This window comes from Homarus americanus, unplaced genomic scaffold (genome assembly GCF_018991925.1).
Source record: "Homarus americanus isolate GMGI-L3 unplaced genomic scaffold, GMGI_Hamer_2.0 scaffold39155, whole genome shotgun sequence".
In the NCBI taxonomy this organism is placed as follows: domain Eukaryota; kingdom Metazoa; phylum Arthropoda; class Malacostraca; order Decapoda; family Nephropidae; genus Homarus; species Homarus americanus.
The window spans coordinates 4,761,066-4,788,717 of record NW_024737042.1 but is presented as its reverse complement, the minus strand read 5'-3'; the positions used below and the strand labels follow the sequence as shown (position 1 = coordinate 4,788,717).

Sequence of the window (27,652 nt, the reverse complement as noted above, 5' to 3'; positions counted from 1 at the left end):
GCCATCACTACAGCGTATCTGCTTTAGGGAAAACTCATTAATGTAATTCTAGGGCGAGGAAGGGTAACTCAGTTCGTGTTAATTAGTATACCGTGATTATGTGTCGAAGAGCCTGGAGTCTGCGGTGGTGGTGTGTGGAAGCAGCTGCGGCCGGATGCCTTGCCGCAGTTTTATTGACCTTACGTCTCATTTACCGTTTCACACTATTTTTATTAACAAGTTTCTCTTAAGATTTTATCCCCGAGTTTCACGTCGTCTGTCTGCTGTTTTTTTCACATCAATGTATAGTTTCTCTAATCTTTCTACAGTTTCTCTCACACCTTTCTACAGTCACATCTTTTTACAGTTTCTCTCACACCTTCCTACATTCTCTCACATCTTTCTACAGTTTCTCTCACACCTTTCTACAGTCTCACATCTTTTTACAGTTTCTTTCACATCTTTCTACAGTTTCTCTCACCTGTCTACAGTTTCATGTTTCTGCAGTTCCACCTCACATATTTCTACGGATTCTCACTCCTTCCTCTCACATCTCTGGGCGCCTTACTCTCACATCTCATCACAATATCTCACAGTGGGATGGCAACAGTCGTGGCCCCGGGAGGACATCAGGTTGGGGAGGTTTGTTTAGGTTAGGTGGGTGTGCGTTCAGTGTTTATCGTCTGTTGAGGTGTTCGTATGGGGGGGAGCTTGGTCAGGACGGTATAGTGGTTCGACACGTGTTGTAGTAGTAGGTCAACACGTGTTGTAGTAGTAGGTCAACACGTGTTGTAGTAGTAGGTCAACACGTGTTGTAGTAGTAGGTCAACACGTGTTGTAGTAGTAGGTCAACACGTGTTGTAGTAGTAGGTCAACACGTGTTCTAGTAGTAGGTCAACACGTGTTGCAGTAGTAGGTCAACACGTGTTGTAGTCGTAGGTCAACACGTGTTGTAGTAGTAGGTCAACACGTGTTGCAGTAGTAGGTCAACACGTGTTGCAGTAATAGGTCAACACGTGTTGTAGTAGTAGGTCAACACGTGTTGCAGTAATAGGTCAACACGTGTTGTAGTAGGTCAACACGTGTTGTAGTAGTAGGTCAACACGTGTTGTAGTAGTAGGTCAACACGTGTTGTAGTAGTAGGTCAACACGTGTTGTAGTAGTAGGTCAACACGTGTTGCAGTAGTAGGTCAACACGTGTTGTAGTCGTAGGTCAACACGTGTTGTAGTAGTAGGTCAACACGTGTTGTAGTCGTAGGTCAACACGTGTTGTAGTAGTAGGTCAACACTTGTTGCAGTAATAGGTCAACACGTGTCATGGAGGTTGATCAACAAAATGTTTGTGGTAAATTAGACATTATAACTGACATAGAGTAGTGAGGTGACCTTATGTGGAGGAGTATTGAGATGGCTGGCGTAGTGCATTATCGGAGACAAATCAATAGGTGGGTGTCGCCTGGGCCATGCACAGCCGTGTGACTGGCCTGTGCCTGCCTGGCCGCACCACCACCACCCTGCGCCACCACCCGCCCGCCCACCTGCCCGTCCAGTCCCGCCCCATCCCGTCATGCGCGTGACCGCCCACCTCCGTCCCGTCCTTACCCTTATAGTGTTTCCATGAAGTAGAGAGGCATAGGGGAGTTGACAAAAATTTTATAGGATATCTGTTCTTGGATTATCGTTTTGGGTTTGGATATCGAGACAGACCAGATGTTGAGTCCATGGCGGGGGTGTGAGAGGGAGGAGGTAAGACAGGAGGGGGTGCGATCGGGGTAGGGAGGGAAGAGGTGCGATGGGGGTAGGAGAGGGATGGGTGGTATTGGAATAGACTGGCGGGAGGGAGGATATGGGTGGGATGGGAGGGAGGGGGTAAGATGGAGAGACGATGCCGAGGGAGAGGTAATGAAGGAGGGGGTAGGTGATGGCTTGGGGAAGGGGGGGAAGGGAGGGGGGGATGGGGTTTTCAGGAAAAGTGAGGGAGTATTGTACGGAAGGAAAGGGAAATGGCATTGAGAATGTGCATTTTCTTTTTCTTTGTTAAGGAATACGGTACATACTGTAGTTTGAAGTGTGGTGTTGAGGTCATAAAGGTCAGGTGTGACAACAATTTGCCTCCCGTGTAATGTTTACGTGTCGGACGTGTGTGATGCAGACGTAAACGTTTGGTACTATGTTTAGTGTTGTCTGGGTTGCTATAAATGGTGTGGCGGGCGGCAATACCCTCTTAGCATCGTGTCAGGGTCAGTCACGTTGGCTTAGTGTTGCTGTTGGGTTGTTTAATGAAGAACTGACCAGTACGGGTTTTATCGCCTAATATTATTCGTAAATCTTAGGCATTGGAAGTCTGTTGCAAATTGGATTTAGTGTCGCAAGAGGAGGAGGGAGGGAGGCAGAACAGCGGCAGCAGTAAGGAGTGAGGGCGCAGGCGTGCCCTGCCACACACCACCGGATACTGCCTCACCACGGCCGCCAATATTCCTCCTGTCGGCGTGGCAACGGGGGTCTCCAGACTCACTTCTTCAGTCCCCGCCTTGACATCCACCTGACGGGAGGTGCAGGTCCCGAGTTGTCACCTGGGCGCCACTGCTACTGCCTGCTCTACACGCTTCCCCCTGACAGGTGGGGCAGGAAGCAGCGTATAGCAGGGTGCACCACGTGACCTACACTGCCATACAACCTGGCAGGTGAAGGTTGAGTGTTTGTGGCAGCTAAGGTGTGGTCCAGCACGTGATGGCCCTCCCACAACCAAGACGACACCAGCAGCGGTGGAAGTGGCTGTCATGTAATGGTGAGTCATCCACATCACTGTTGGTTTTGGTCTCATAGTTTGTTGTGTATACTTAGTTGCCCCGCCGGGTGTTGGCGGCACGGGTGGGGGAGGGGACATAGAATTTCTACCGTTTGGTATAAATTGGCAAACTTGCAACTGACTGCTGACCCGAGTCATTGCACGTCATTAAGTTTTTGACGTGAAGATTAGTGCCATGTTATGAAATAATCCTCGAGAATGACTTGCTGGAGCTTTTTTAAGGATTAACATAGGACTTGGTGTAAGTCACGTTGATGGTTGTGCACCCTGAATTCAGATAACATTTCCAGGGAGCTGTGTGTTGCTGTTAAGAATAACAGTATAGAGGTGTCATCCCACTTAGACGATCGCCTGTTTGATGCGATTTTTACCATCTTAGTGCAATGAACAGGTCAGGTAAGGCTAGATTTGGTTTCGTTAATTCGCATAAAACAGACGATCGTCCAAGTGGGATACAATCCATCATAGAAGACCATCTGACTGTTTTTATCTCTGTTAAAAACTCTGTTATTGGATTATCGTTTTGGGTTTGGATATCGAGACGGACCAGATGTTGTTGTCGTCTGTATGTCCGTAAACTTTCCCTGTCTGAATCATAACGTGAACGGATACTGATATTGGATGTAACTATACAAGAAAGTGCGCGTGTACACTTTGCATAGAGTAGTGGTTAAGTGGAACAAGTTACCAAACATCATCATTAACTCGAATACACTGGATAGCTTCAAACATAGGTTGGACGGGCCAATAGGTCCACTGCAGTTTCCTCCACTGTTATGTTCTTATGTTAACACTAGACCAAATGCGGAACACCCAAATTAAAGTGTCAGAAGTTAGGGTTTCTACTGAAGGGCAAAAGTCAAATGTGGCAGCTACTCATGTTATTCATGAATGAACCACATGGGCCCCGCCCCGGGTGGGAGGTGTGGGCGGCAGGATGAGGAGTGGGAGCGTGCCCCGCCCCGGGTGGTGGATATGGGTAACAGGATGAGATTGAAGGGTAGGGTCTCCCCGCCCTGGTAGGTGGGTGTGGGCGGCAGGATGAGGGTTGAAGGGTGGGGTGTGCACAGTGCCCCTCCCGAGATTGATGGAAGAGGGTGGTGAGCCCTCCCCCTCCACCCCCCTAGATAACACGAGCAACCATCACCTCACAAGGTCAACCCGTTGATGCCTGCCATGTCTTGTTCTAGTGGCCTGGCACTTGACATTATTAGGGACCTGCCACGCTTTGCCATAAACAGATAAATTGTACCGGGAATTTTCCCCCCACACACTCATCATTCTGTCACTTTATGTAACTTGCTGACAAAACCCATGACCCTTCAGGCTTTTACGCCCTTAATGCACGAGTCATAAAGGCAAGCATGAACTCCGCATGCTTCCCCGATGGGCGCTGTAAACGCTTCTGCGCTTCACCTTACACAGGATATAAGGGGGACTGTTTTGCATAATAATGTTATCACGTTGTAGTTAATCAAGACTGACAACTGAAAATAATTCAGCCTAACAATAATACGTTCATGTATGTACAGTAATGTCTGGTTTAAGCGGGTATGTAATTTAAAGTTCAGATACCCCAAACCTTCACGTTACTCTCATTATAATGACAGTAATTATGTAAGCAAAAACACCGGCAACATTGATATTTGAACTATCTGCATGAATAGTACATAAAGGAAAAACAAAATGTTGTTAAGAGTAAATTGGTATAATGATTATTTTAAAAGCCTGTTGGACGACGGATTTGACAAGTTTTTTAATTAACACAAACATGTACAATGTGTGTACGTGTGCAGGTTAATTTGGCTGTGTGCCCCTGTGGTTTTAGTTACAGTATTTTTATATTTTAATAGCAGTGTGTGTGTGTGTGTGTGTGTGTGTGTGTGTGTGTGTGTGATTAGGCGGAGGTATCGTGTGGAGGTGGAGGCAGGAGGGGAGGGGCGGCAGGTGCTGTCGCCACCCTGTCTGCCACCCTGGCGTCACCTGCAGCCGCCGTCACTCCCCCACTGTCTCACCTGGGCCATGCCAACCTGACAACCTCTGAAACAATACACTGTCACGCCTCACAGCTACAGTATATTCTGTATTATATCCCACAAAGTTAATTTGGTGGTGTCGTTCCAAGTTTTGTGTATCTATGGTCGTGTTGAGCGTTCAGTAGGTGTGACGACCCTGTCTACCCGTGGTCTGTGTTATTGTATGGAATTTCCCCCTGAATTTGTTTTATTTTGATAGGTAATTTTTTTTATATTTTTTTATTTTATTTTTAAGACTCAAGCAAATTAATAAGGAGAATCCTGGTGGCCTCTTCTTAGCGTTCCGGAGTTGTGTTATAGGAAGGTTGATTGTGCATTGACAGTTACCAGACTGTGCTGTGGTCAACCTGCTTTTTGGGAGATTAGCTGCTAAGTCCCGTGCTATTGTGAGTTTTGCTTTGTTGTATACAAATCGCCTCCTTTTAAACTGAGGGGGCTGTAGGATATTGCTCTCCGCCTGTTTGGGTCTTTTCGTAATTGGTCAATACATAAAGAACTATATTTTTTTTTCATTACAATTTTGGTGGTGTATAGGCCAAAGATTTAATTTTCCTTGACACGGCATAGCTGATATTTGACACAGGTAGGGGGACGTATTGGACAGTTCAGTTTGATTATAATTTTCCGAATTATCCTTAATATAAGAATGAAGGGAACTGCAGCGGATCTATTGTGGTCCATACTATAAAAAATATGTAGCTCTGTTTACACCCAACCCTTATGTCGTACATCTCTCCAGCCTATAGTTAAAGCTTCCCAGCGAGTTTGAGTTAACGATGGAGTTGGGTATTTGGTTCCACTCATTCCACAACTCTATTTTCAAACCAGTGTTACCTATTTCACGTAAATTTGTCTAATTTAAAACCATTGTTATGAGTTCGCTCCTGATTTGATAGTTTATGTACCATTGTTATATCACCTTTAACCTCATCTTCCATTTATACACTTCGATCATATCACCTCTCTAAAGGGGCCCCTCAATGATGACTTGCCCCGGGCCCCGTAACCCCCCCTAGAGACGGCTGTGCTACTCCATATGCTTTCTAGGGAATCGATATCTATTTTATAATACGGTGACCTGAACTGAACTGCTTATTAATCAAGTGCGGTCTGACATACGCGAGATATAGTTTAAGGATAACCTCACTTGTCCTGTTACAAACGCCCCCTTTCATTTGAACCCTAGTACTTTGTTAACCTGTTTTGAATTTCTACGTATAGTGTAGTTGAATTTGCTTAAGGTTCCTATATATCATTACTGGTACCCCTACATCTTTCTCAGTTGGATTTCTCAATATCTACACTGTTCATCTGATAGCTGGTTTCTCTGTTTCCATTCACTAGCCTTAGAACTTTACATTTGCCACTTTAAATTGCGTGTCTTTTTTTTTAGTCCACATAAAAGTTGGTTTAGGTCTTCCTGTAATATTTCGGAGGAATTTATTCATCAACAGGAATACACCCGAACGATATGACATTAATTAAATTGTTTAGCTTGTTTATATGTTAATGAAGAGGATCTCATTATTGTTTTAAAAGCTGGGCCTTAAAACACGTCCGGATTTAGCACTTCATCGCGTTTTTTTTTTTTTGGACAGCTTTAATGATACGTGTCGAGAGGGCCGTGGCTCCAGCTTACAATTTTATTCTCTATATGGAGGTCGTGGAGTACCTTAGGTCGCCATAGGGGGGAGCTTCATTTGTGTCCATTAAGAGTTTGCGTGAGTCACATACCGTCCAAGTGTTCCTCTTCTCTTCTCTCTGGTCTCTGGTACTTCCTCTAACTCTTCTACTGCTTCGTTTTGTTTGTATGTTAACTTCCTAAATACTATAACTACCGTATAGTTCTTAAAGTTTTTACTGTAATGGTCCTCACTTACATGTATATTTCTTCTTTTATTCCTTAATTATTTACTTTCATACTTATTTACTTACATATTTATTTACTTGCGTACGTATTTACTTACATGAATACTTGTTTACTTACATACTTGTTTACTTGCATACTTATCTACCTGTTTTACATTCTTATTTTGTTATTTCCATACTTATCTATATACTATGATTATCACCTTGTTGTCACGGTCGGCAGGAACTGGACATGGATTGGGTTTTGAACGTAACTTGAACATACACCAGTACTGGTCTATCCTGGACTTAAAAAGGAGTTTACACGTAACCACAGACTGAATGTTCGGGTGCACTCGACAAATAATTCTTAAATAATCTTTTAGTTCAGTGACACACTCTGGTTCCTATAATTAAGTAGGGCTTCAACCAATATTGTGCCTCGCAGCGGGAGGGGGATATGGAACTACCTGGCCTCAGATATTGTCATCACGAGAACTCGAACAAATAGTAATGATTTTAACCGAATTTGGTGTGTGTGTGTGTGTGTGTGTGTGTGTGTGTGTGTCGCGGCAAGGTCTCAGAAGAGTTCGATGACTAGAATTTTCCGTCGTTATTGTCCATAATGGTAGCCCTTGCCTATGCAGTGGCCATTAGGCAAACTCTTGTTAATAATAATAGTAGTAGCAGTAGTAATAATAATAATAATAATAATAATAATAATAATAATAATAATAATAATAATAATAATAATAATAATAGTGAATATGATAACAGAAATTATACTGAAAACCTATTTATCGAGAGAGAGAGAGAGAGAGAGAGAGAGAGAGAGAGAGAGAGAGAGAGAATAGTTGGCAGAATATAATTACCGCAGAGAACGTGTATTCATTCTCAACTTTGCGTGAAGAGTGAAAGTTTGAGAGTGGGAGGATCTGTAAATACATACAGAGTGGCCTCGGGGGAACACTCTCTCTCTCTCTCTCTCTCTCTCTCTCTCTCTCTCTCTCTCTCTCTCTCGTGATAAATAGGTTTTCAGTAAATGTAAAGGTTGTACCCAGTTGGTAACAATGAAGTAATGACAAAAAGAATAATAACAATACAATGTTCAAAACAGAAAAAATAACAATGACTAGAATAACAAATAATAATAATTATAATACATTCTCCCTAAATTAGCATTTGGACTAAATGCATTTTAGGTACCCCCGTTTACTTCACCTGATGAGTGAACACCTACTGCTAACCCAACCCAACCCAACCCAACCCTTCATCAGGTGAAATAAGCTGGAGATCCAAATTTTCACGAGATCCAACATTTATGAAAGCATATTCAACTCGTGTGAGCAACGTTTTTAACATTATTTAACTCACTTCATCAACGCTGTCAACAGAATATTGTTATTCAACTTCATGCAGCAACAATGATTGTAACAAATTCTGCTAACTTTAACAACATTTTTAACAATACAGTCAACTCACTTCCACAACATTGTGTAACTAGGTTATAGTGAGCTAATTTTATCATCTAGTGCATGAACTGTGTTTACGTGTAGGGAATAATGTTATCTTGGAAAGATAGGTGAGATGATGAGGTCCTGGGAAGCTGAGAGGTATTCATGCCAGGACGTAAATAAGACGGTGCATTGTTGTGCTTTTGGTGGAGTGTACGAAGATATCGCCTGGTGTGTTTATATATCGCCTGGTGTGTTTATATATCGCCTGGTGTGTTTGTATATCGCCTGGTGTGTTTGTATATCGCCTGGTGTGTTTGTATATCGCCTGGTGTGTTTGTATATCGCCTGGTGTGTTTGTATATCGCCTGGTGTGTTTGTATATCGCCTGGTTGTTTATATATCGCCTGGTTGTTTATATATCGCCTGGTGTGTTTGTATATCGCCTGGTGTGTTTGTATATCGCCTGGTTGTTTATATATCGCCTGGTGTGTTTTATATATCGCCTGGTGTGTTTGTATATCGCCTGGTGTGTGTTTTGTATATCGCCTGGTTGTTTATATCTGTAGTGTGTTCTCATCGCCTGGTGTGTTTGTATATCGCCTGGTGTGTTTGTATATCGCCTGGTGTGTTTGTATATCGCCTGGTCAATGGTTTAGCATATATGTCACCTGGTGTGTTTGTATATCGCCTGGTTGTTTATATGTCATCTGGTGTGTTTATATATCGCCTGGTGTGTTTGTATATATCGCCTGGTGTGTTTGTATATCGCCTGGTGTGTTTGTATATCGCCTGGGTGTGTTTATATATCGTCTGGTGTGTTTATATATCGTCTGGTGTGTTTATAATCGCCTGGTGTGTTTATAATCGCCTGGCCTATTTATATATCACCTAGCATGTTCGTATATAACCTAATACCTGTAGTGTTCACATATCGCCTGGCGCAGTGTGTGTGGCCGGACCAAATCCCAGCTGAGTGATAGCTTCTGGCCGGTCAAAACTCCTCCCCCACTAGAAGAGCAAAGTGGAGACGATCTCACCAGCTCGAGTTTCACGAGACCTAATGCATGGTGGTCAGGTGAGGCGGGGATCTTGTCACAACATCCGGTGCAGTGTGGCGTCTCTTCTGGCAGGGATTTTTGTATTTATTTATTTTTTTTTGTGCTAGGGGTTGGTTGACTCGGGTAGGACTCTTATTTATTTGTTGTTCGTTTGTTTGTGGTTCAGTCTGCTTCCAGTCAAGATATTTTGTGGTACGGATCTCTTCTCTGTACCTCATCGTTTGGGTCAATGAACCTCTTGTATTGTTTTCCCATCAAGGTATGTAATTATTATCTGTGGTGGAAGGCCAGATAAGACACCGACGACATCATCTGCCTGGGCGTGCGGGAGAAATACTGCAGGAGGAGAAGAAGAAGGAGGTGAAGGAGAGGAAGAAGGAGGAGGTGAAGGAGGAGAAGAAGGAGGAGGAGTTGAAGGAGAAGAAGAAAAAGAGGCCCCCTTCAGTTCCTTTTCCCAAGCACTTGTTTCGTAACTCGTGGGTTGTTTTTCCGAAGTTTTGCCAATACCTGTGGATGAATCAATGCTGACTTGCCCCACTTCGCCTCCTCCTCATCATCACCAGTGTTCATCTTTTCCCGTTTTCCTTCTTTTGTTGACCTGCTGCTACTGTTTCTGTTACTTGCTGTTGTGTACCTGTTGCTATTGTCTACTTCTATTACTACTACTACTGTTGCTACTGACGCCATTAATGTTTAGTGTTATTGCAGTCAGTACACCGTATGTCGTAGTTACTGCTTCTGGTGCGTAGTTATTGTTGGTACATAGTTATTGGTGCTGCTGTTGCTTCTGTTTATCCATAGTTGGTACTGTTATAGCGCAGTAGTTACTAAGTCTATTCCTAGTTGGCGCTGCTGCTGCCTAGTTAGTGCTGCCATGTAAAGTCACTCAAATAACTACTTTTACTTGAGAGGTCGATGAATTCCAGAATGAACACTGCAAATCCTGTTTTCTCGGTATGGTTGTCAAAATTCTTCATCCGTTGTTATATATCCTCCTCACATTTTTATAACGATAGTACTTTTGAGCGACTGTACATAGGGTATTTGCAAAGTCCCGTGATGTTTGTGTTTACAGAGACCCTTGATGGAATAATATACAACTAAGGCATCGTTATTTAGTTCATCATGTTCTCTATTATTCGCCGTATTATTCGCTTGCAAGCATAAGAGAAATAACACACTGCTTGGTCACGATGCAGAATAAAGTTATGTGCAGAACATGATCTTTGGGTTGTATGCTTTTCTCAAGGGATTCTGTAAACACCAAGGTCTTTTTCCACACACATAACATATGGGATTGCCGCTGCCTTTGCTACTTGGGTACTACGTATTGTTCCTGCTACGTAGTTACTGCTTCTGTTAAGTTTCTGTGGTAATGTAGTTTGCGTTTTGTGAATTTGCTGTTACGTTATAAGTTCCAGTGGAATTGTTGTCTTCGAGTTGCTGGGTTTTGTTGAGAGAGAGAGAGAGAGAGAGAGAGAGAGAGAGAGAGAGAGAGAGAGAGAGAGATTATGTTCACACTGAAGACTCGCATTACACCGCCATCGTCTTAAAATTGTGGTGTGTGTTTCTTGCTTGGGGTAGACAACACACACACACGCTCAATCAATTCACAGGAGCGACACGTCACTAGCTGGGCCTCTTGTCACGAGTCGGCAGTTCCGTTAAGTCATAAAATGTGATTGAGAGTAAATGGAATGAAGACGGTAATGGGATGGGGAATGGAGAAAGAGAATTAATTGAAACGGAGGTCTTAGAAAAGCTGAAGAGAAAGGTCGACAGTGAAGAGAAAGTGCGGAAATGAAAGACAGAAAGTTCGTGGACAGACGAGAGGGAAAGTAAAGGAGAGATGGGGAAAGTTTTGGGACAGCAATGGTGGGGAAGTAAGTTGGAGTGGGAACAGGTTCATATGTACAGAAGTTAATGTGGTGTGTTATGTGTTGGGTGGTGAAGGGTACTCACACACACACACACACAGGGTACACACACACACACACACACACACACTTACACACACACACACACACACACACACACACACACACACACACACACAATAAATGATTAACACTGATTGATTTACAAATTGCCGCACCAGACAGTTTCCCTCTGGACAGAAAGAATCCCGAATTTAGGGGAAAATATACAGCAAGAAAAAAAATGTATTTTGGCTATTTAAAACTCTGTATATTTCCTGTGATTTATTTTTATTTTTTCCTTAGTCATGTATTGGTGAAGCGGGGGCGGGGCGTGGCTGGGAAGAACATGGCCATCTTCAAGCACTACCTGGTGAAGGGTTCTCACGTGGCCGGTCGTTGATCACACACACACACACACACACACACACACACACACCGTGATACCTGGACTGAGGCTGCATTGGAGTCCCATGTTTATAGATTGAAGTTTTAGGGGTAAGGCGATTGGTTATGACTTGACAATGTATAGCTTAGTGCATCTTGGTATTTTCTGGTATAATGTATAGCTTAGTGCATCTTGGTATTTTCTGGTATAATGTATAGCTTAGTGCGTCTTGGTATTTTCTGGTATAATGTATAGCTTATTGCATCTTGGTATTTTCTGGTATAATGTATAGCTGAGTCCACCTTGGTATTTTCTGGTATAATGTATAGCTTAGTGCATCTTGGTATTGTCTGGTATAATGTATAACTTAGTGCATCTTGGTATTTTCTGGTATAATGTATAGCTTAGTGCATCTTGGTATTTTCTGGTATAATGTATAGCTTAGTGCATCTTGGTATTTTCTGGTATAATGTATAGCTGAGTCCATCTTGGTATTTTCTGGTATAATGTATAGCTTAGTGCATCTTGGTATTTTCTGGTATAATGTACAGTATAGCTGAGTCCACCTTGGTATTTTCTTGTATAATGTATAGTTTAGTGCATCTTGGTATTGTCTGGTATAATGTATAGCTTAGTGCATCTTGGTATTTTCTGGTATAATGTATAGCTTAGTGCATCTTGGTATTTTCTGGTATAATGTATAGCTGAGTGCGTGAGGCTATTTCGTCAATACAGGTTTTATAGGCCAGTGATGAGGACGCGCCGGAAAACATCACTTCATGGTAATTGTTGTTTGTTATATTATTTATTTACTTTCTCCTCGATGATGCTCTAGGCATTTTAAAACGTAATTTTTCATCTAGTCGCAGCGTATTGTTCATCGTGTGTAGAGATTATGTATAAACTCTAGGTATTTCATAGTTTTTATAGATAGCTTATACTCTTGCCCCCAGCAGCACTCTTGCCCCCAGCAGCACTCTTGCCCCCTGCAGTACTCTTGCCCCCTGCAGTACTCTTACCCAGGTACTCTTGCCCCTGTGCACTCTTGCCCCCAGAAGTACTCTTGCCCTCAGCAGCACTCTTGTAACTCCTCCTTCGGTTGCTCGCATGTGCTCTATGTACCAGACACAGGGGGGTGCTCACTGACTCACTATCATTTGAAACAGTTGTAGAGTCTGGGAGTGAGAGTGACCGTCTGCCCTGCCAAGGTGTTGTCGTGGTGAATATGCATTAGGTGTGAGGGGAGGGGGGGGGGGTGCTTGTCTAGTGGTGCCACTGTGACCCGTGAGGGAATGCCGCAGCGGGGAGCTCGTTTGCATATTGTAGCCGCAGTGTTCACTTTGCTAACTTTGTACGGATCATTGCGTCAAATCTTTCTGCATGTTGTTGTCAAAGCGTCCGTCGCGTTGCTGGGATGTATGGTCCATTTCACACCATATACATTTAGAGCAATGGTTTTAAGTTAAGTAAGTTGCAAGGAATTATCTGTATCATAGTCGCAAGTCTCACACATGCGATAGTCTAAATATTGAGTTGATAGACGTTGCTCAGATTCGTTTGCATATTGCAGTTCGATCGTTGAGTCGATGGTTTGCCTGGATTATTGCAACACTCCCACTACACGCCCTCTTGGAGACTGTCCTTCCTTCGATATTACTGCCACAAGACTCGCTCCAGTGAGACAAAGAACAAGAAGAGTTGAAAAATAGAAAGAAAAGAATATGAAACGGGAAGAGATGCAAAATAGGATAACGAGAACAGGAAAAGGAGGAAGAGAACAGAAACAGATATACAAGATAGGAAGAAAATAAGAACGTGTGAACAAAGAATTACGCACGACCTATTTAAAAGGACTCACGACCTACTTGGAAAACAACGACGTAATTACAATGACTGCTGACGTATTTACAGAAAGGCACGGCGTTCTTACCTAGAGCCACGAACTACAGCGTATTTACAGAGAACCACAACATATATACGGAGAACACAGCGTATTTGGAGAGAACCATAATGTACGAGGAGAATTTTCTTTGTCTTAGGCACATTAAAACCAGGAGTTGAAACAGTTATTGTAGTCTTAAAGAATTTGTAACTTATCGCTCCTCACACACACACACACACACCCCTTTGAATAAAAACAAGGTCAGGGTAAAGGATATACTTGGTCAGAATAGACGAAGTAATATCTTAACCCCTTTTTAGGGAGGTCCAGACTGCTGCCGCCACCTCGGGAAATTTGGGTAGGAAAAAACGGACAGGCTTATATTTTTCATTATATTTTGGTACGTTTTACAGGTTTTTTTTTTCTCTTAACATGCTTCCAAGCTTTTAAAAAGTAAAAAAAAAAATCCTTTTACACACCCTGGGGTAAAAATGGAAGAATTGTCCTGCAATTTGTTGCACTTCAGTAATATATATATATATATATATATATATATATATATATATATATATATATATATATATATATATATATATATATATATATATATATATATATATATATATATAACAAGGAAAGAAGAAAAAGCGCTTTCGTGTAATTCATCTCAGGGGTGAGTACAGATAGGCAGACTGAAGATGTGTAGAAATCAGCATACTAGATGCACTTACAGTATTATATATATATATATATATATATATATATATATATATATATATATATATATATATATATATATATATATATATATATATATATTGTTGGATACTTGTCAGCGTTAATAATAATTATGGTCTTTAGTAGTTTTTATACAGGGTCAACGAAAATGAATACCCTAATTTAAATACGTAAACATTTACAATCTGGAAATTCCTGTTAGGTGACCCTATATATGTATATCTTAATCGCTGAATAAAAATAGTATAATCAGTACATATAAAATTTTCCTGGTTAGAGCTTTACAAGTGTTACCAACTCACGTACGTCTGATGTATGTATAAGGCAGTGTTGTCGGGTCGTCCTCTGAAATATATTTTATATCTACGGGAGACTTGTGAACTAGAGTTCTAATTCTCACGTGTCTTTATAAAATTATGCAGCTGCCGTGACTGTGGAAATGCCTTGTTGTTTTGATATTGATTTATTATCTTGTTTTTAGCGCCGTTGGTAAAATAAACATGTTTATTGACGATCCTTGCCTGTTGGCCACCGTAGGCTTCTATAGTGACACCAGCGAGAAGTTTTAGTTTCGGTGCGTCTGTTTGGATTTTTTTTTAAATACAAAACTTGAGACATTATTGTTTTCATCCTCTGCACAGTTGTAAAGGTGTTTGTCCCGGCATCATCACGGTGTATATACAGTAGCACACACAGGTATATGTAATCAAAGTTCTCTCTTAAATATTTTGATTACGGGAGTGGGGGGTGATGGGTGCAAGGAGACTCTTGGGGGTGTACAGGGACAGCGATATATACTGTAGTAGTGGAAGAATCTTAAACTGTGGAGGTCGGAAATTATGGTGAGGTGGACCACGTACCGAGAATATTCCAGCCAATGAACCTCGGGTAGGACACACACACACACACATTGTAGTAGGAAAAATACAATGCCTCAGTAAGTTATGTATTGAGGCATGTATGGGTGTGTAACTGTATCCTGTCGGCCTCGATACAAAAAAAATGTTTCCGCTCTGGTTAATTACAGCCATTTGTAGACGAAATTAACACATTATTGTTTTAAAAAATACTGTCGAGCCGAGTGAGAGTTTAATGACTCGTACGAATTTTGATGGTGCTGTTATTGCTGTGGTCGCTGGTGGTGATATCTCGTGTCTCAGCATGGGTACTCTTGGTGTGGATGATCGTAGTGGGGTATTTGTTGGTGTGGATGAATATTATTTGTAGTGATGGGGGGTGCATGGGTGAGTGTTGGGTGTGGAGTGGTTGTCGTGGTTGAAATGTAGTTCTTGGTGGTGTTGGAGTGTGGTTGGCGTAGGTGAATTGTGGTTTTAGGTGGTGGTAGCGGTTGGCGTAGGTGACAACATTCCACTTGCCTCACGACACCACCCTCCTCTGCTCTGGCGCAGGTGGAAGCTGGGACAAGGTGGTGATCCCTCTACCTTGGGAGGCCGGATGGTGGGAGGGAGGTGTGAGAGGTACATTTTGGATTCTCTTGTTATTAAATGTAATTTTGTTAAAGCTTAGGATTGTGTGTTGATAGAAGTAATCATGATAAAGCTTAGGTTTGTTTGTTAGTAGAAGTAATCGTGTTAAAGCTTAGGATTATGTGTTAATAGAAGTAATCATGTTAAAGCTTAGGATTGTGTGTTAGTAGAAGTAATCATGTTAAAGCTTGGTATTGTGTGTTGGTAGAAGTAATCGTGATAAAGCTTAGTTTTGTTTGTTAGTAGAAGTAATCATGTTAAAGCTTAGGACTGTGTTAGTAGAAGTAATCATATTAAAGCTTAGGATTACTTGTAAGCATGTAAAGCTTAGCATTGTTTCCGTGTTAGTAGGAGTAATTATGCTAAAGCTTAGGGCTGTATGTTAGAAGAAGTAATCATTTCAAAGCATAGGATTATATGTAATCATGTTAAAGCTTAGGAGTAGGAGTAATCATGTTAAAGCTTGGGATTATTTTTGAGGAATCCTGTGTTTTTGTCAGTAGGGCGGAACCTGGAGATAATGCACAGCGCACTGGTTCATGACACGGAAATACTGCCCTACCTTTTTCACGTTAGATTCCAAAGTTCCGTAACTCTTGTGTTTTTCTTTGTTGTTGTTTTTATAACTGTTGTGGGTTTGTTTTTATTTGTTAATTGTTGTGGGTTTGTTTTTCTTTTTTAATTGTTGTGGGTTTGTTGTAATTGTTGTGGGTTTGTTGTAATTGTTGTGGGTTTGTTGTTGTATATGTTGTGGGTTTGCTTTTCTTTTTAATTGTTGTGGGTTTGTTGTAATTGTTGTGGGTTTGTTGTATTGTTTGTTGGTTGTGTTGTTAATTGTTGTGGGTTTGGTTTGTTGTAATTGTTGTGGGTTTGTTGTTGTATATGTTGTGGGTTTGCTTTTGTTGGTGTTAATACTGCTGTTTATGTTAACGATTTATTTGCTTTTGTTTGTTAGTGTTGGTGTTTTTGTTTGCTGTGATGGTGGGTGTTGTTGTGTCACCGGCCTGGCTGTATATATCTTGTAAAGTGACCCACGCCCTGATACCGATAATGTTATGATAGGATAAGATTCGAGCCACACTAGTGTATCTTTATACTTTGTTTCGAAAACCTGTTCGTTACCAGATTGATTATTTTACTCAATGATGACGAGTAACCTCTTAAGAATTTGCATAGATTGTGTGATGTTTATCGATTCTACAAGGAGAACTTACCGTAGGACCAGAGTCGAATCATGACGTCTTTGGTAGTATTGAGTTACCTGAAGATTTAGACTCACCCAGCTTATTTTTTTACCCGATGATTAAACACCTTAATTCTTACCCCGGGGATATGGGTTAAACCAAGTTAAGTGAGGTTAAATTAGGTTAGGGTAGCGTTAGGGAGGGATAATCTATAGGTGAAATAAGCTCAGGAGTCGGGAGGAACGCTATTATTATTCCTGTGACCCCAGTTTCCTTATTAGTCGCTGGAGAGAGGTGTTCCACTCGGCCCTACTATACCTGTTGCAAGGATGTGATTACCAGGTGTTACTGTAAGTGACTCAATGGACGGTTACCTCCTGGGGGGGGGTCTCTTCATCTCTGCTCTGTGCCTCGAGGCGAAGAATTTCAGTCGTTAACGTTGGACTCTGATCATTTTCGTTCGTTCTGGTTTTTTGATGTAATTATCCCTTGAAGTTCACTGAGCCAACACGTTTAGGAATATAATCCCTCCCTCTCCCCTCCCCTCCCTCTCCCCTCCCCTCCCTTCCCCTCTCTCTCTCCCCTCCCTCCCTCTCCCTCTCTCTCCTCCCTCTCCTCCCTCCCCTCCTCTCTCTCCTTTTCTTCTCCTCTCCTCCCCTTCCCTCCCCCTCCTTCTTCCCCTTCCCTCCCCTCCTTTTCCCCTTCCCTCCCCTCCTTTTTTCCTTCCCTCCCTTCCCTTCCCTTCCCTCCTCCCCTCCTCTTTCCTTTCCACCTCCTTCCTCCACCCTCCTCATCCCTTCTGTTGCTTCATCCCGCACCCTATTCTCTCCCTGTCTTCATCCTTTCTTTTCCGGTTTCCCTCTTCACGCCCTTCTTTTATTCTCCTTCCACACATCGTCCCCTCTCTCTTCATCTCCTCTCCCCATCTCTCCTTTCCCCTCTTCCCCACTTCCTCCTCTCATCTTCCCCTCCTCTCCTCCACCTCTCTTTATCACCCTTTCCCCCCTCTCCTTCATCCTCTCCTCATCTTCCTCTTCCTTTCATTCTCCCCTCACACCTATCCTGGCCTTCTTCTCCTCCCCTTATCTCCTCTCGTCTTTACCATTTCCTCCTTTCACCATATCATCATCTCTCATTTCCTCAGCCTCCTTCCCCTTGCATCACTCCCTCTTCCCCCCCACCACCACCACCATTCTTTCACTACCTCAGCTTCTCTGTCAGTAGTCGCCGTGAATCAGGTGTCGTGGTGGTGATGTTCTAGGCGAAGTGGTGGTGAATTAGCACGCCCTACTTATGTATGGCAACAGCGTGCGTGACTCCTCCTGCCTGCTTCCCGGAGACATGATCAAGTTACATTTTGTTTTGTATTGTACTCTCTCTCTCTCTCTCTCTCTCTCTCTCTCTCTCTCTCTCGTACTGTTAGGACTTGTGTGCTTGAATTTTGGGGGGGTGGGGGGGAGGTAGTTCTGCTGTTGGTAATTTCGTGCCCCTAAAACAAAAGCACTTCCTAGTATCCAAAATTTATTAACATTTAACTTCCTCTATAAAAAAAATTGCAAAAATTTGTGTTAAAAAAAAACTCTTTCCTTTCTTTATTCCATCTCCTTTCTTCCTCCTCTTCCTCGACCTCTTCCACCTTTCTTCCCCCCTCCACCTTTCTTCCCCCCTCCTCCTTTCTTACCCCTCTTCCAGTCCTTTGTTCACCCTCTTTCTCCCTGCTTTCTCCCCTTCTTCCTTTCTTCCCCACCACCTTCCCCCTCTCCCATTCCTTTGTTCACCCTCTTTCTCCTCTATTTCCCCCCTCTTGTACCTTTCTTGCCCCTCTTGCTCCTTTTTCTCCCCACGCCACCTCCTTTCTCCCCACACCACCACCTTTCTTCCCCCTCTCTTGCTCCCTTCTTCTTCCTCCTCAAACCGTTTCTTCCTGTTCTATTATCTAACGTCCGGACACCAGACATAAACTGTACACACCGGGCTGGGAGAGAGAGCTGGGCTTACAATAATTACCTCCGAAAATACACCATTGTAGGGACTGTATTTTGCCCTTGTATTTTTCGTATGTGTGTTGTATTTGGTTTTTGAATTGTCTTATATAGATATTGTATTTTGTTCGTGAATAATCTTATGAGATTGTAATTGTGTTTCGGTTTTTTTGATGTTGAATGTTTTTATTGAATGTGATGATGTTTAGGGGTTACCTGCTGGAGTTTCTCGAATTAATGTTTTATAAGCTATGGCTTTTCTGGCGGCGTTGGGTGCATTTGTACTACTGCGGCTGCTGCTTCTAGTTATGATAATGATAGGAATGATGGTAATAATAATAATAATAATAATAATGATAATAATAATAATAATAACACCAATATCATGTAAACAGTGCATGGAAATATACTGGTATGTATACACGAGAAATTATTATAATTTTTTATTTATGTAACGATCGTATGTGTTATGTTGTGAACGGGAGTAAATTGGTCCGTGTGTGTTATAGTAATTGTTATCACACACACACACACACACACACAGAGGAGCAACCACATTATTCACGAGTTAAATGCATTGTGTGTGTGTGTGTGTGTGTGTGTGTATAGTTTATTTATTCATTCATTTACAATTATTATATATTATTAATTTCGTCCAGTGATTGCATTCTTTAAGTACAACTCCTGTCACGTATAGGCTGTGTGTCTTGTTCATATATTTATTTCCTTAAGGTTTTTACATTTTCTATTGGCTGTTGGGTCCTTACCGAGCAACACCCGCTATACGACACCTGCTGGTCACGCTGTCCAAGTGACCCACAACGATGACTCGGGAAGGTTCTCAGCAATTTGCATAGTGTTGGTGTAACTTGTGGGTGGCTGGCTGGCGGTGTGGGGTGAGCGGCAGGGGACGGGGACGTACGGATGGGTGGGTGGGGGAGGACGGACGGATGGACGTATGGGTGGGGAAGAAGCACTTGTTGGGCGGAGGAGGGCGGACGGATGGACAGGTGGGTGGAGGAGAGATGGAGGTGCGCTCGGGAAGGGTGAGTGTAATTAATGTGGAACTGTTTCCTCTGTATACCAAGTGTTATGACCTAATGTTTACACGTTGTTTATTACTGAGAACTGGATACAACGCGCCATTACATTCCAGAGTACAGTAAACACAATTACAAAATTCATTACAGGACAGGTAATTATGGTGTAGGAACCTTTTTAACATTAACACGCAGGTCACGTAACAGCACGATGTAAGGATTCAGGTTTGTACAGTTGTGGCAAAAAATTCCCTCGACTCTAGGCAATATCTAGCATCTACTTGTGGGTTATATTTGTGATGTGCTTGTGGTTGTTGGACGCTGGTTTTCATTATAAATTGTGATAGATTTACTACTAAAAAAACAAAGCACGAACGCAAAGAACACTCGGGTAAATAGATGTTTTAAGGCCCAAATCTCATTACTTACAGACGCTGAGGAAAATGCCAGAGGTTACCAAAAGTATCAAGAGGGAATTTTATCAGCAGTTGTGCATAACTCTTGAATTCTTAATGTGTTTGAGGAGCCTTTTCAAGAGAGCTGCTGCTGTTGAGAGGCTCGGCTTTGTATAATTCTGTATGTCTGTATGTTATTGTATAGATTCCATTTGCAATTCCTTCTGGACAATTAAACTTTTTTACATACAGACTGATAATTATGTTGAAATCATACATGTCTGTACCGGTACCTGTAGGTGTTCTGTTGTCTGTTGCTGAAATAGTGGGATGAAATGTGATTGGAAGGAAGGAATTGGACGGAGGGTAAAAACACTGGGTCAGAGTGAAGGCGGGAGGGAGGGTGAAAGGAATGGTGGAGAAAAGAGAAGATCGATAAAGGGAGAAGTTATGTGTGTGGATGAGTAAAGAGAGAGAGAGTCTTGGTGGAGGACGACTGTTGATAACCGGAGGAGAAGGAGCAGTCGGACGCCATAGCTTCGGGTTACATTGTTGATGTTGGCGATTGTGGAGTGATAGGAACAGAGGGCGAAGGAAGAGACACGACTGATTTAGGGAAAGGTAAAGGAGAGGAAAAAGAAGAAGCGAGATAACAGTTAGAGGCAGCAGCTGTAGGTCATCTTGGTGGTGGTTGTAATATTATTGGCCAGAAACCCTCGTTTAGCTATGACCGCCATCTTCCCTCTCCCTCATGTCCACCTTCCTTGTGAGCGACGCCCTTGTGTATTCCCCTCCCGTATTACCTTCCTGCTGTTGAGGAGAGGTTCAGGGGCATAGTGGTTGGACGCGATGGTTATCTTATCGAAGCTGAAAGGTAGAGTGAGTACCTGTGTCTGGCGGAGTCGAGAATGCTGTTTGTGTGTCTTCCACTCTCTTGCTGTCACTTACTATTGTTGTTTTTTTTGTTTCATTTTCTCGAACACGCACACGCCCTCGGATACGCGCGCTTGTACACACACACACACACACACACACACACACACACACAGACACACACACACACACAAATATAGTCAGCGGTTCTCCTCCACAACACACAAAACTCCTTTTATAATTAGGATATTGTGATAGCTTGGTTATAACTCTACAGGAGGAAGTAATATTGGAGAGAGCACCGTCGACCGTAAACAATGAGAGGAACACAGATGGTAATGTGCCGAGGGAGCTAAGTAATGGCCTTAATAAAACAAGGTGTGTGTGTGTGTGGCTCAGGTGCACCAGCTTCTAGAAATATGACTCAGAAGAAATGCACACATTTTAAAATCACACCTGCTGTGGTGGGTTCTGAATTCATATCACCCTCACCGAGAAACAGATTCAGAATGGTCATGGAGGTAATTTGCCACACTAGGGGGACGCAGGGGGGCACATTTTTCCGAACATTTGAAATTGTTATGCTCTGTTAAGCGCATTCTTCACCATTATGGGGGCTTTATTGGCGGGAAGTAAAGAAGGAAACTCCAGTATAGAATCACCCTCCATTTAGTTTCAATATTCCTCTTCTCGTTACACAAAAACCAATGAAGATTTTGATCAGATTTTGCTCAACTGTAAAGGACTCGTATAAAAGTGGACTCAACTGTAAGGGATTATGAGGCAAAGTTCAGCTGTAAATGATTTTTTGGGGTTAGATTACAAATACCCAACTGGTGATAGATTGAATAATTGGTAGACTGTCGAATACCGATACCTGCCAACAGTACTGCATAGCCATGAGCCTTCTGTTAGGACCCTTGCTGGCATTTACAGATGACATAAGGATGCATTATATTGTTACAGGTGGTATTAAGTGAGATTAAATACGAGGATGTTGCAGGTGATTTTAGGGTAGTGGCGATAAGAATCATTATGGGGAAAAATGTATAATTATTTTAGTTTTAGGATCTATAAAACCACTAAGAGTTTAAGGCGATAAATTACTGGCTTTTATCACATGTTTTGAGTGTAATAATAATGATCAGTGTAAAGCGTCGTACTGTTAACTTGTGGTAAGATTGTAGAAAAGTGAAAGTCACATTTTAGTGGTGGTCTTTAGCTCACGTCGGAGGAGAAGGGGAAGTGTTTATTCGTCCTTGGTGTTGACGTCCTCGGCCAGGTCGATGGTGAAGACGAGGTGGACGGTGATGGTGACGACAGGGGGCGGGTGGTGATGATGACAGGGGGCGGGTGGTTACGGGGTGGACGGTGACGGCTGGAGGTGGACGATGATGGCTGGAGGTGGACGGTGATGGCTGGAGGTGGACGGTGATGGCTGGAGGTGAATGGTGATGGTGACGACAGGGGATGGGCGGTGATAGTGACGACACTACCCCCTTGTAAACTTCTTTAATATCCAAACTATTAACCCCCTCGTCTAATCTTTCACCACCCCCCCCTTACTACTACTACTACAGGAAAATGGGTTAGGTACGGTGGTAATAAAGACGAACATTATAACAGAAGGACACTTAGAGTCATTGAAGTTGAAAGTGTACTGAGCCAGAAGGTTAACTATATTATGACCTCACTGGGCCTTCTGGGAGGTGTACTGTAGGTGTTGTTACGGACATTCAGACCAAACTAACCAAAAACACCGTGGGATATAATCTGGGTCTCAGGTGTAGAATCTTCAACAAATACGTATTGGGTTGAGTGACAGTATGGAAAATGAAGAACACTGATGAATAGAAAATGAATATCAGAAAGTGTATAGAAGTCTGGAATAGTTGTCATGATTAACTTTTTTCTGGTAACAGTTAACCTACAGTTGCCTTGTGTGTGTGTGTGTCCCAAAACAACAACAATAACAACAACAACTTTCTCGCTGGAGCAAAGTCTTGACAAATAACACCTGGGTATTTTAATTAGTTACCTGTTAATTCTCGTGGCACTACAGGGACGTGGCACCTTCGGAGTATGTTGGTGCCACGTAGGTCAGTGTTTATTTTTGTACACACACACACACACACACACACACACACACACACACACACACACACACACACCCACACACTTTAATACATGGTAGAAGAGTGTGTCCGTTGATATGTAGATAAACAAAGCTATTAAAACATTTTTCATTTGGCTGCGTTAAGCTGGTCTTGAATAAAATATATTCCCTCGGTCGAAAAACTACGATGTGTCAGGTCAGTAAAACCTTTCATTTGGCTGATTAAACGCAGGCATAAATCTAATGTTCGAGAAAATAGATTTAAAGTGTTAAGTTGCGTCCTTCAGAATTCTAGAGGTGGTTGGGGGGCGAGGAAGAGTTGAGGCCGGGGGGGTCCGTGTGGCAGGTATGAGGCTCTGTAACAGTCCTTTTGTATCTGGACTGTATTTACCCGAAGTCACTCAAGATTTATTTACTCAACCTACGTGTATTGATTCTTTTAAAGATCACCTGTTGTTATTTTAGAAAACACTTTTTTTTTCCTTTTTTTTTTGCCTAAGATTGGTGATGGTTACTTAAACACCTTGGCTGAAACAGTTTTAATCACATTGAAACAACAGTAGTCATTTCGAAGTTTCTGTAATAAACATTGAACTCATGGCACTATTGTCTAGTAGAGTTATCAAATGGAACCCAGTTTGTGTGAAGATGGTGTGTGATACAGTACAGTATATTGTATCATGTGAAATATCTCAGGAGGAAGCAACCGTCTTTGCCATATTGTAAACCAGATTATAACTTTATCGATTTTTATGCTAGATATTTTATACAAGGAGGATCTTCCTGTAGCTGAATTATGGTGACTTCATCGTGTGGGTTAATATTGAAGGTTTACAGAAAGGGGGGGGTGTCTGTGACCACTTTTGTTGACGTCAGAGGCAGACATTGATTGGTCATGTGGCGGCTTGGAGAATCCCACTATCGATTACAGGGCGTGTGTGGTTGGCAGCTGCACTTGGCCAGCCTGGCTGTTAGTGATAGCTGAGGAGCGTGTGAGTGTGGCGGTGGACCAAACTCACCATCATGGGGGTATGTGTTGTTGGCGCTTGTTAACTGGTTGTGTGTGTGTGTCTGTCTCCGTGTGTGTGTTTGTCATTGTGTGTGTGTATGTGTGTTATGTGGTGTGCATGTGTATGTCTGTCTCCGTGTGTGTTTTTGTCATTGTGTGTGTGTATAAGGAGTCTGCAATAGGCCGGTTGGCATGTGCATGGCAGCTGTCGAGAGTTACGACCACTCTCTATCATCCATGAATCTATCTAGCCTCCTTTTGAAACTTTCCAGAGTTCCAGCACTTACTACAAAGTTGGTAAGCTTGTTCCACTCGTCCACCACCCTATTTGTGAACCAGTTCCTTCCTATCTCCCTCCTAAACCTAATATGTTTGTGTGTGTGTGTGTCAGTGTGTTATGTGGTGTGCATGTCTGTCTCCGTGTGCGTGCGTGTGGAAAATGGCGAGGTTCTGGAATTTGTTTACTGCATTGCCAGGTGAGAGTAACTGCGTCACTGATGAATGCGCTGGTAAGATGTGTGTGTGTGTGTGTGTGTGTGGACCAAAACAGACAGACAAATGGACAAAATAAATAGACAGACAGACAAAATGAATTGACAGACAGACGGACACAGTGCAAGCTGAGGGAGACAGACTGGAAACAAGAGGTCTTAAGGTGAAGTCAAGGTTGTGGTTGAGGAGTCAGGCAGCAGGACCCAGAAGTGTACAGTCATGGTAAGAACATACCTGGCTTATGAAGGACCCTACTTCTATAGGGTGAAATTTGCCGCTGGAGTTCTCAAGCGGTGGTGGTGGAGGAGAGGGTGTGTGTGTGTTTCTTTGTGTGTTGTATCGTGTCGTGTGGCGACTTGTGGTGTAATGGTCAGCATGCTCACCTCGCAAGCGAACGGACCCGGGTTCGATCCACAGCAGTAATTGGGGATCTGGATGTTAATCGATTTGCGGATCATATTCCGGGGCAATGGTTAGCCAGTGCAGTTGGCGAGTTGTCCGGTCTTCTCGGACTATTCTTTGACATGGGTCATGCAGCTCGTTAACTCAAGGTGTGGTTGTTGTGTTGGCTACAGCTTCTACACCTTAACTTAAACAAATTCACGCCTAGGTGGTCCTTGGGCCGGCCATCCTCGTTACATGAGGAGCAACCATAATTATTTATTATTATATGTGGGGTGACTGTCGTGTGTTGGTTGGTTGTGCGTGCGTCGATGTTCCTTCCGGTGATGTGCGTGGTCACTGTGATGCCAGGTGGTGGTGTCTAGGGAAAGAATGTGGAGTCTTGAGTTTATTTTTATTTTAGTTAACAACAGCATAACAAAAAAAAAGATTGTACAGTATAGTAGAGGAAGGTTATGACCGGAGGCAGGCAGGTCGCGTCACTTAGGTTCCCGAATATTAAAACCTTCTAAGTTAAAACATTTACAGTAGACCTTTGTTCATTATGGATGATTCTCAGTAAAAATAACTGTTTATGAATACCTATTTTCGGGGTGAGGTGGGGTGAGGGGTCTGTAAGTGTGTGTTAAATTAGGCTCAGGGTTTAGTTGGAGGAGAGAACCAAGGTACTAAGCTTCCATTTCATCCGTCGTCGTGTGAGACCTGGAGTAGAAGGGATAACATGAGCCTATTGTGCAAACTCCTTACTCCACCAACATACTCCTACTCAGTAATCCCATTTGAAAGTGACAGTGAGCTGATTGGCGGGTTGAGAGTACAAGGGAAAAATTCTACCTCTGAGGGATTTCAACTCTGGGAGAAAGAATGGAATATAGTTATTTTTGCCAAGTGTCGTGGGAGTGATGGCTGACGACGGTTTCTCTACGTGAGTGTTGTGATCGACTCCCACTGGCTCAGTAAACAAACACAGTAAAGAACTTGGATTTGGGAAATTTCTAAGTTTGTTTATAGGAAATGACGCACTTCCTTCAATTACTGTATGTTAAGACTGTCGACTTAGCTCATGTTAGTTAGATAGATGTTTGTTAAGTAAAATCACCATACAGGTTTATATTGATTCAGTTTGTGTATTATACTGGTATTGAAAATCATGTCATAGAATACAACTTTGTGAATAATACTGATCTGTTTTGTGTATAGAGAACTCGTATTAACGCCGTATGTTTCGTGGCCGCCGCTGACTGCAGATCACGTCTTTGTAAATCATTTATTAATTAGTATTTGTCTAGTAAAAACTTAACGTCTGGGCCAAGATTATTATCAAAGGTTCGTGCGTTGAATTTCTTCATAATTAGACATATAAAAACACATCAAAGTGGCTGGAAAAAAAGAAAAAAAAACCGAAATTGCTGAAGTGAATTTGGACTCGGGTTTAAACTGTGTGTTCGAGGAGGCGGAGGAATATGACTTAAACTGGTCCCTTGTTGTCATCTACGTATATTGACAAAAGGTATGCATAGGTTGAACAACGGAGTGTGGTTGGCTGATGCGATAACAGTTAAGAGGCAGTTGTCCTAGATAGTCAATATGGTAATAAAAACAAACCATTAGACACTTACTTATTACACCTGAAGATTAACCACCATATTATTTACCTAACCCCTCCTAGGTAGCGTTGGGGTGCTTAATTTTCAGGTGGAATAAGCCGAGGAGGACTAATCTTCACGTGATCTAAAATTAACTGATTAATTAATTTTCCTAATCAAATGTCATTGTTGAGCTATAATATCCCATACCTGTTAATTGTCTTCCATAACAGGGACCAGGTAAGGCCCAGGTGAGTTGTGACCTTGAGTAGAGCGTCTCTCTCTCTCTGTACTCCTCATTAGTGTCAGGTGAGGCGCGACTCGTGCTCAAGGGGTTGTTGTATACGTGAGTAACAGGTGTGGTAATTTGTTAAGAGTTTCCCGGAATGATTATTTTTTTTCCTTGGGAGTGAAATTGCGGTTGGGTTTTGAGGTGATGTATGGAGTGCATGATTATATGTGGGTATTTTTTTTCCTACGAACGAATACACCTTTACACACCTACACACACACACACACACACACACCTATACACACACCTATACACACACACATACATCTACGTGTATTGCATGAATTATTAACATAATATTACTCCCACCCACCCAAAAATATACTGTCCCTGTATTTTAAAAGCATTCTTATGTTAGCTTTCGTATTTCCAGCTTAAAATGAGATTCAATAATACACACCTCTCGCTGCACGATTTTTCCGATATAATTGGCTAAAAAACATACAACGTTGTCGGGGATTTTATCAGTACCCTAAACAGTATTGATGCTCTATTTGTAAACATGATTCTCGGGTAAATAAACACGAACGGAAGACCAATGTGGCATCTTTTTCAGTTTTGGTGATAAATTAAATGTTTTGACGATAAATTAAATGTCTTGATAAATTAAATGTCTTGATAAATTAAATGTCTAGACGATAAATTAAATGTCTTGATAAATTAAATGTCTAGACGATAAATTA

The 27,652-nt window shown here is 42.3% G+C and overlaps 1 protein-coding gene across 2 annotated transcripts in view; it reads left to right on the top strand.

Annotated features, from left to right (window-relative positions):
* The first annotated feature begins 2,451 nt into the window (after nucleotides 1-2,451).
* LOC121872610 overlaps nucleotides 2,452-27,652 on the top strand; it is a 169,674-nt gene continuing 144,473 nt past the window's right edge. Inside the window, exon 1 of one of the 2 annotated variants that reach the window (XM_042375490.1) lies at nucleotides 2,452-2,767. In XM_042375490.1, the coding sequence (XP_042231424.1) occupies nucleotides 2,765-2,767 (3 nt within the window). In that variant the 5' untranslated portion in view covers nucleotides 2,452-2,764. Of the gene's footprint in view, nucleotides 2,768-24,194; nucleotides 24,218-27,652 lie in introns of those variants that run through there. The other variant, XM_042375489.1, reaches the window with a different exon arrangement.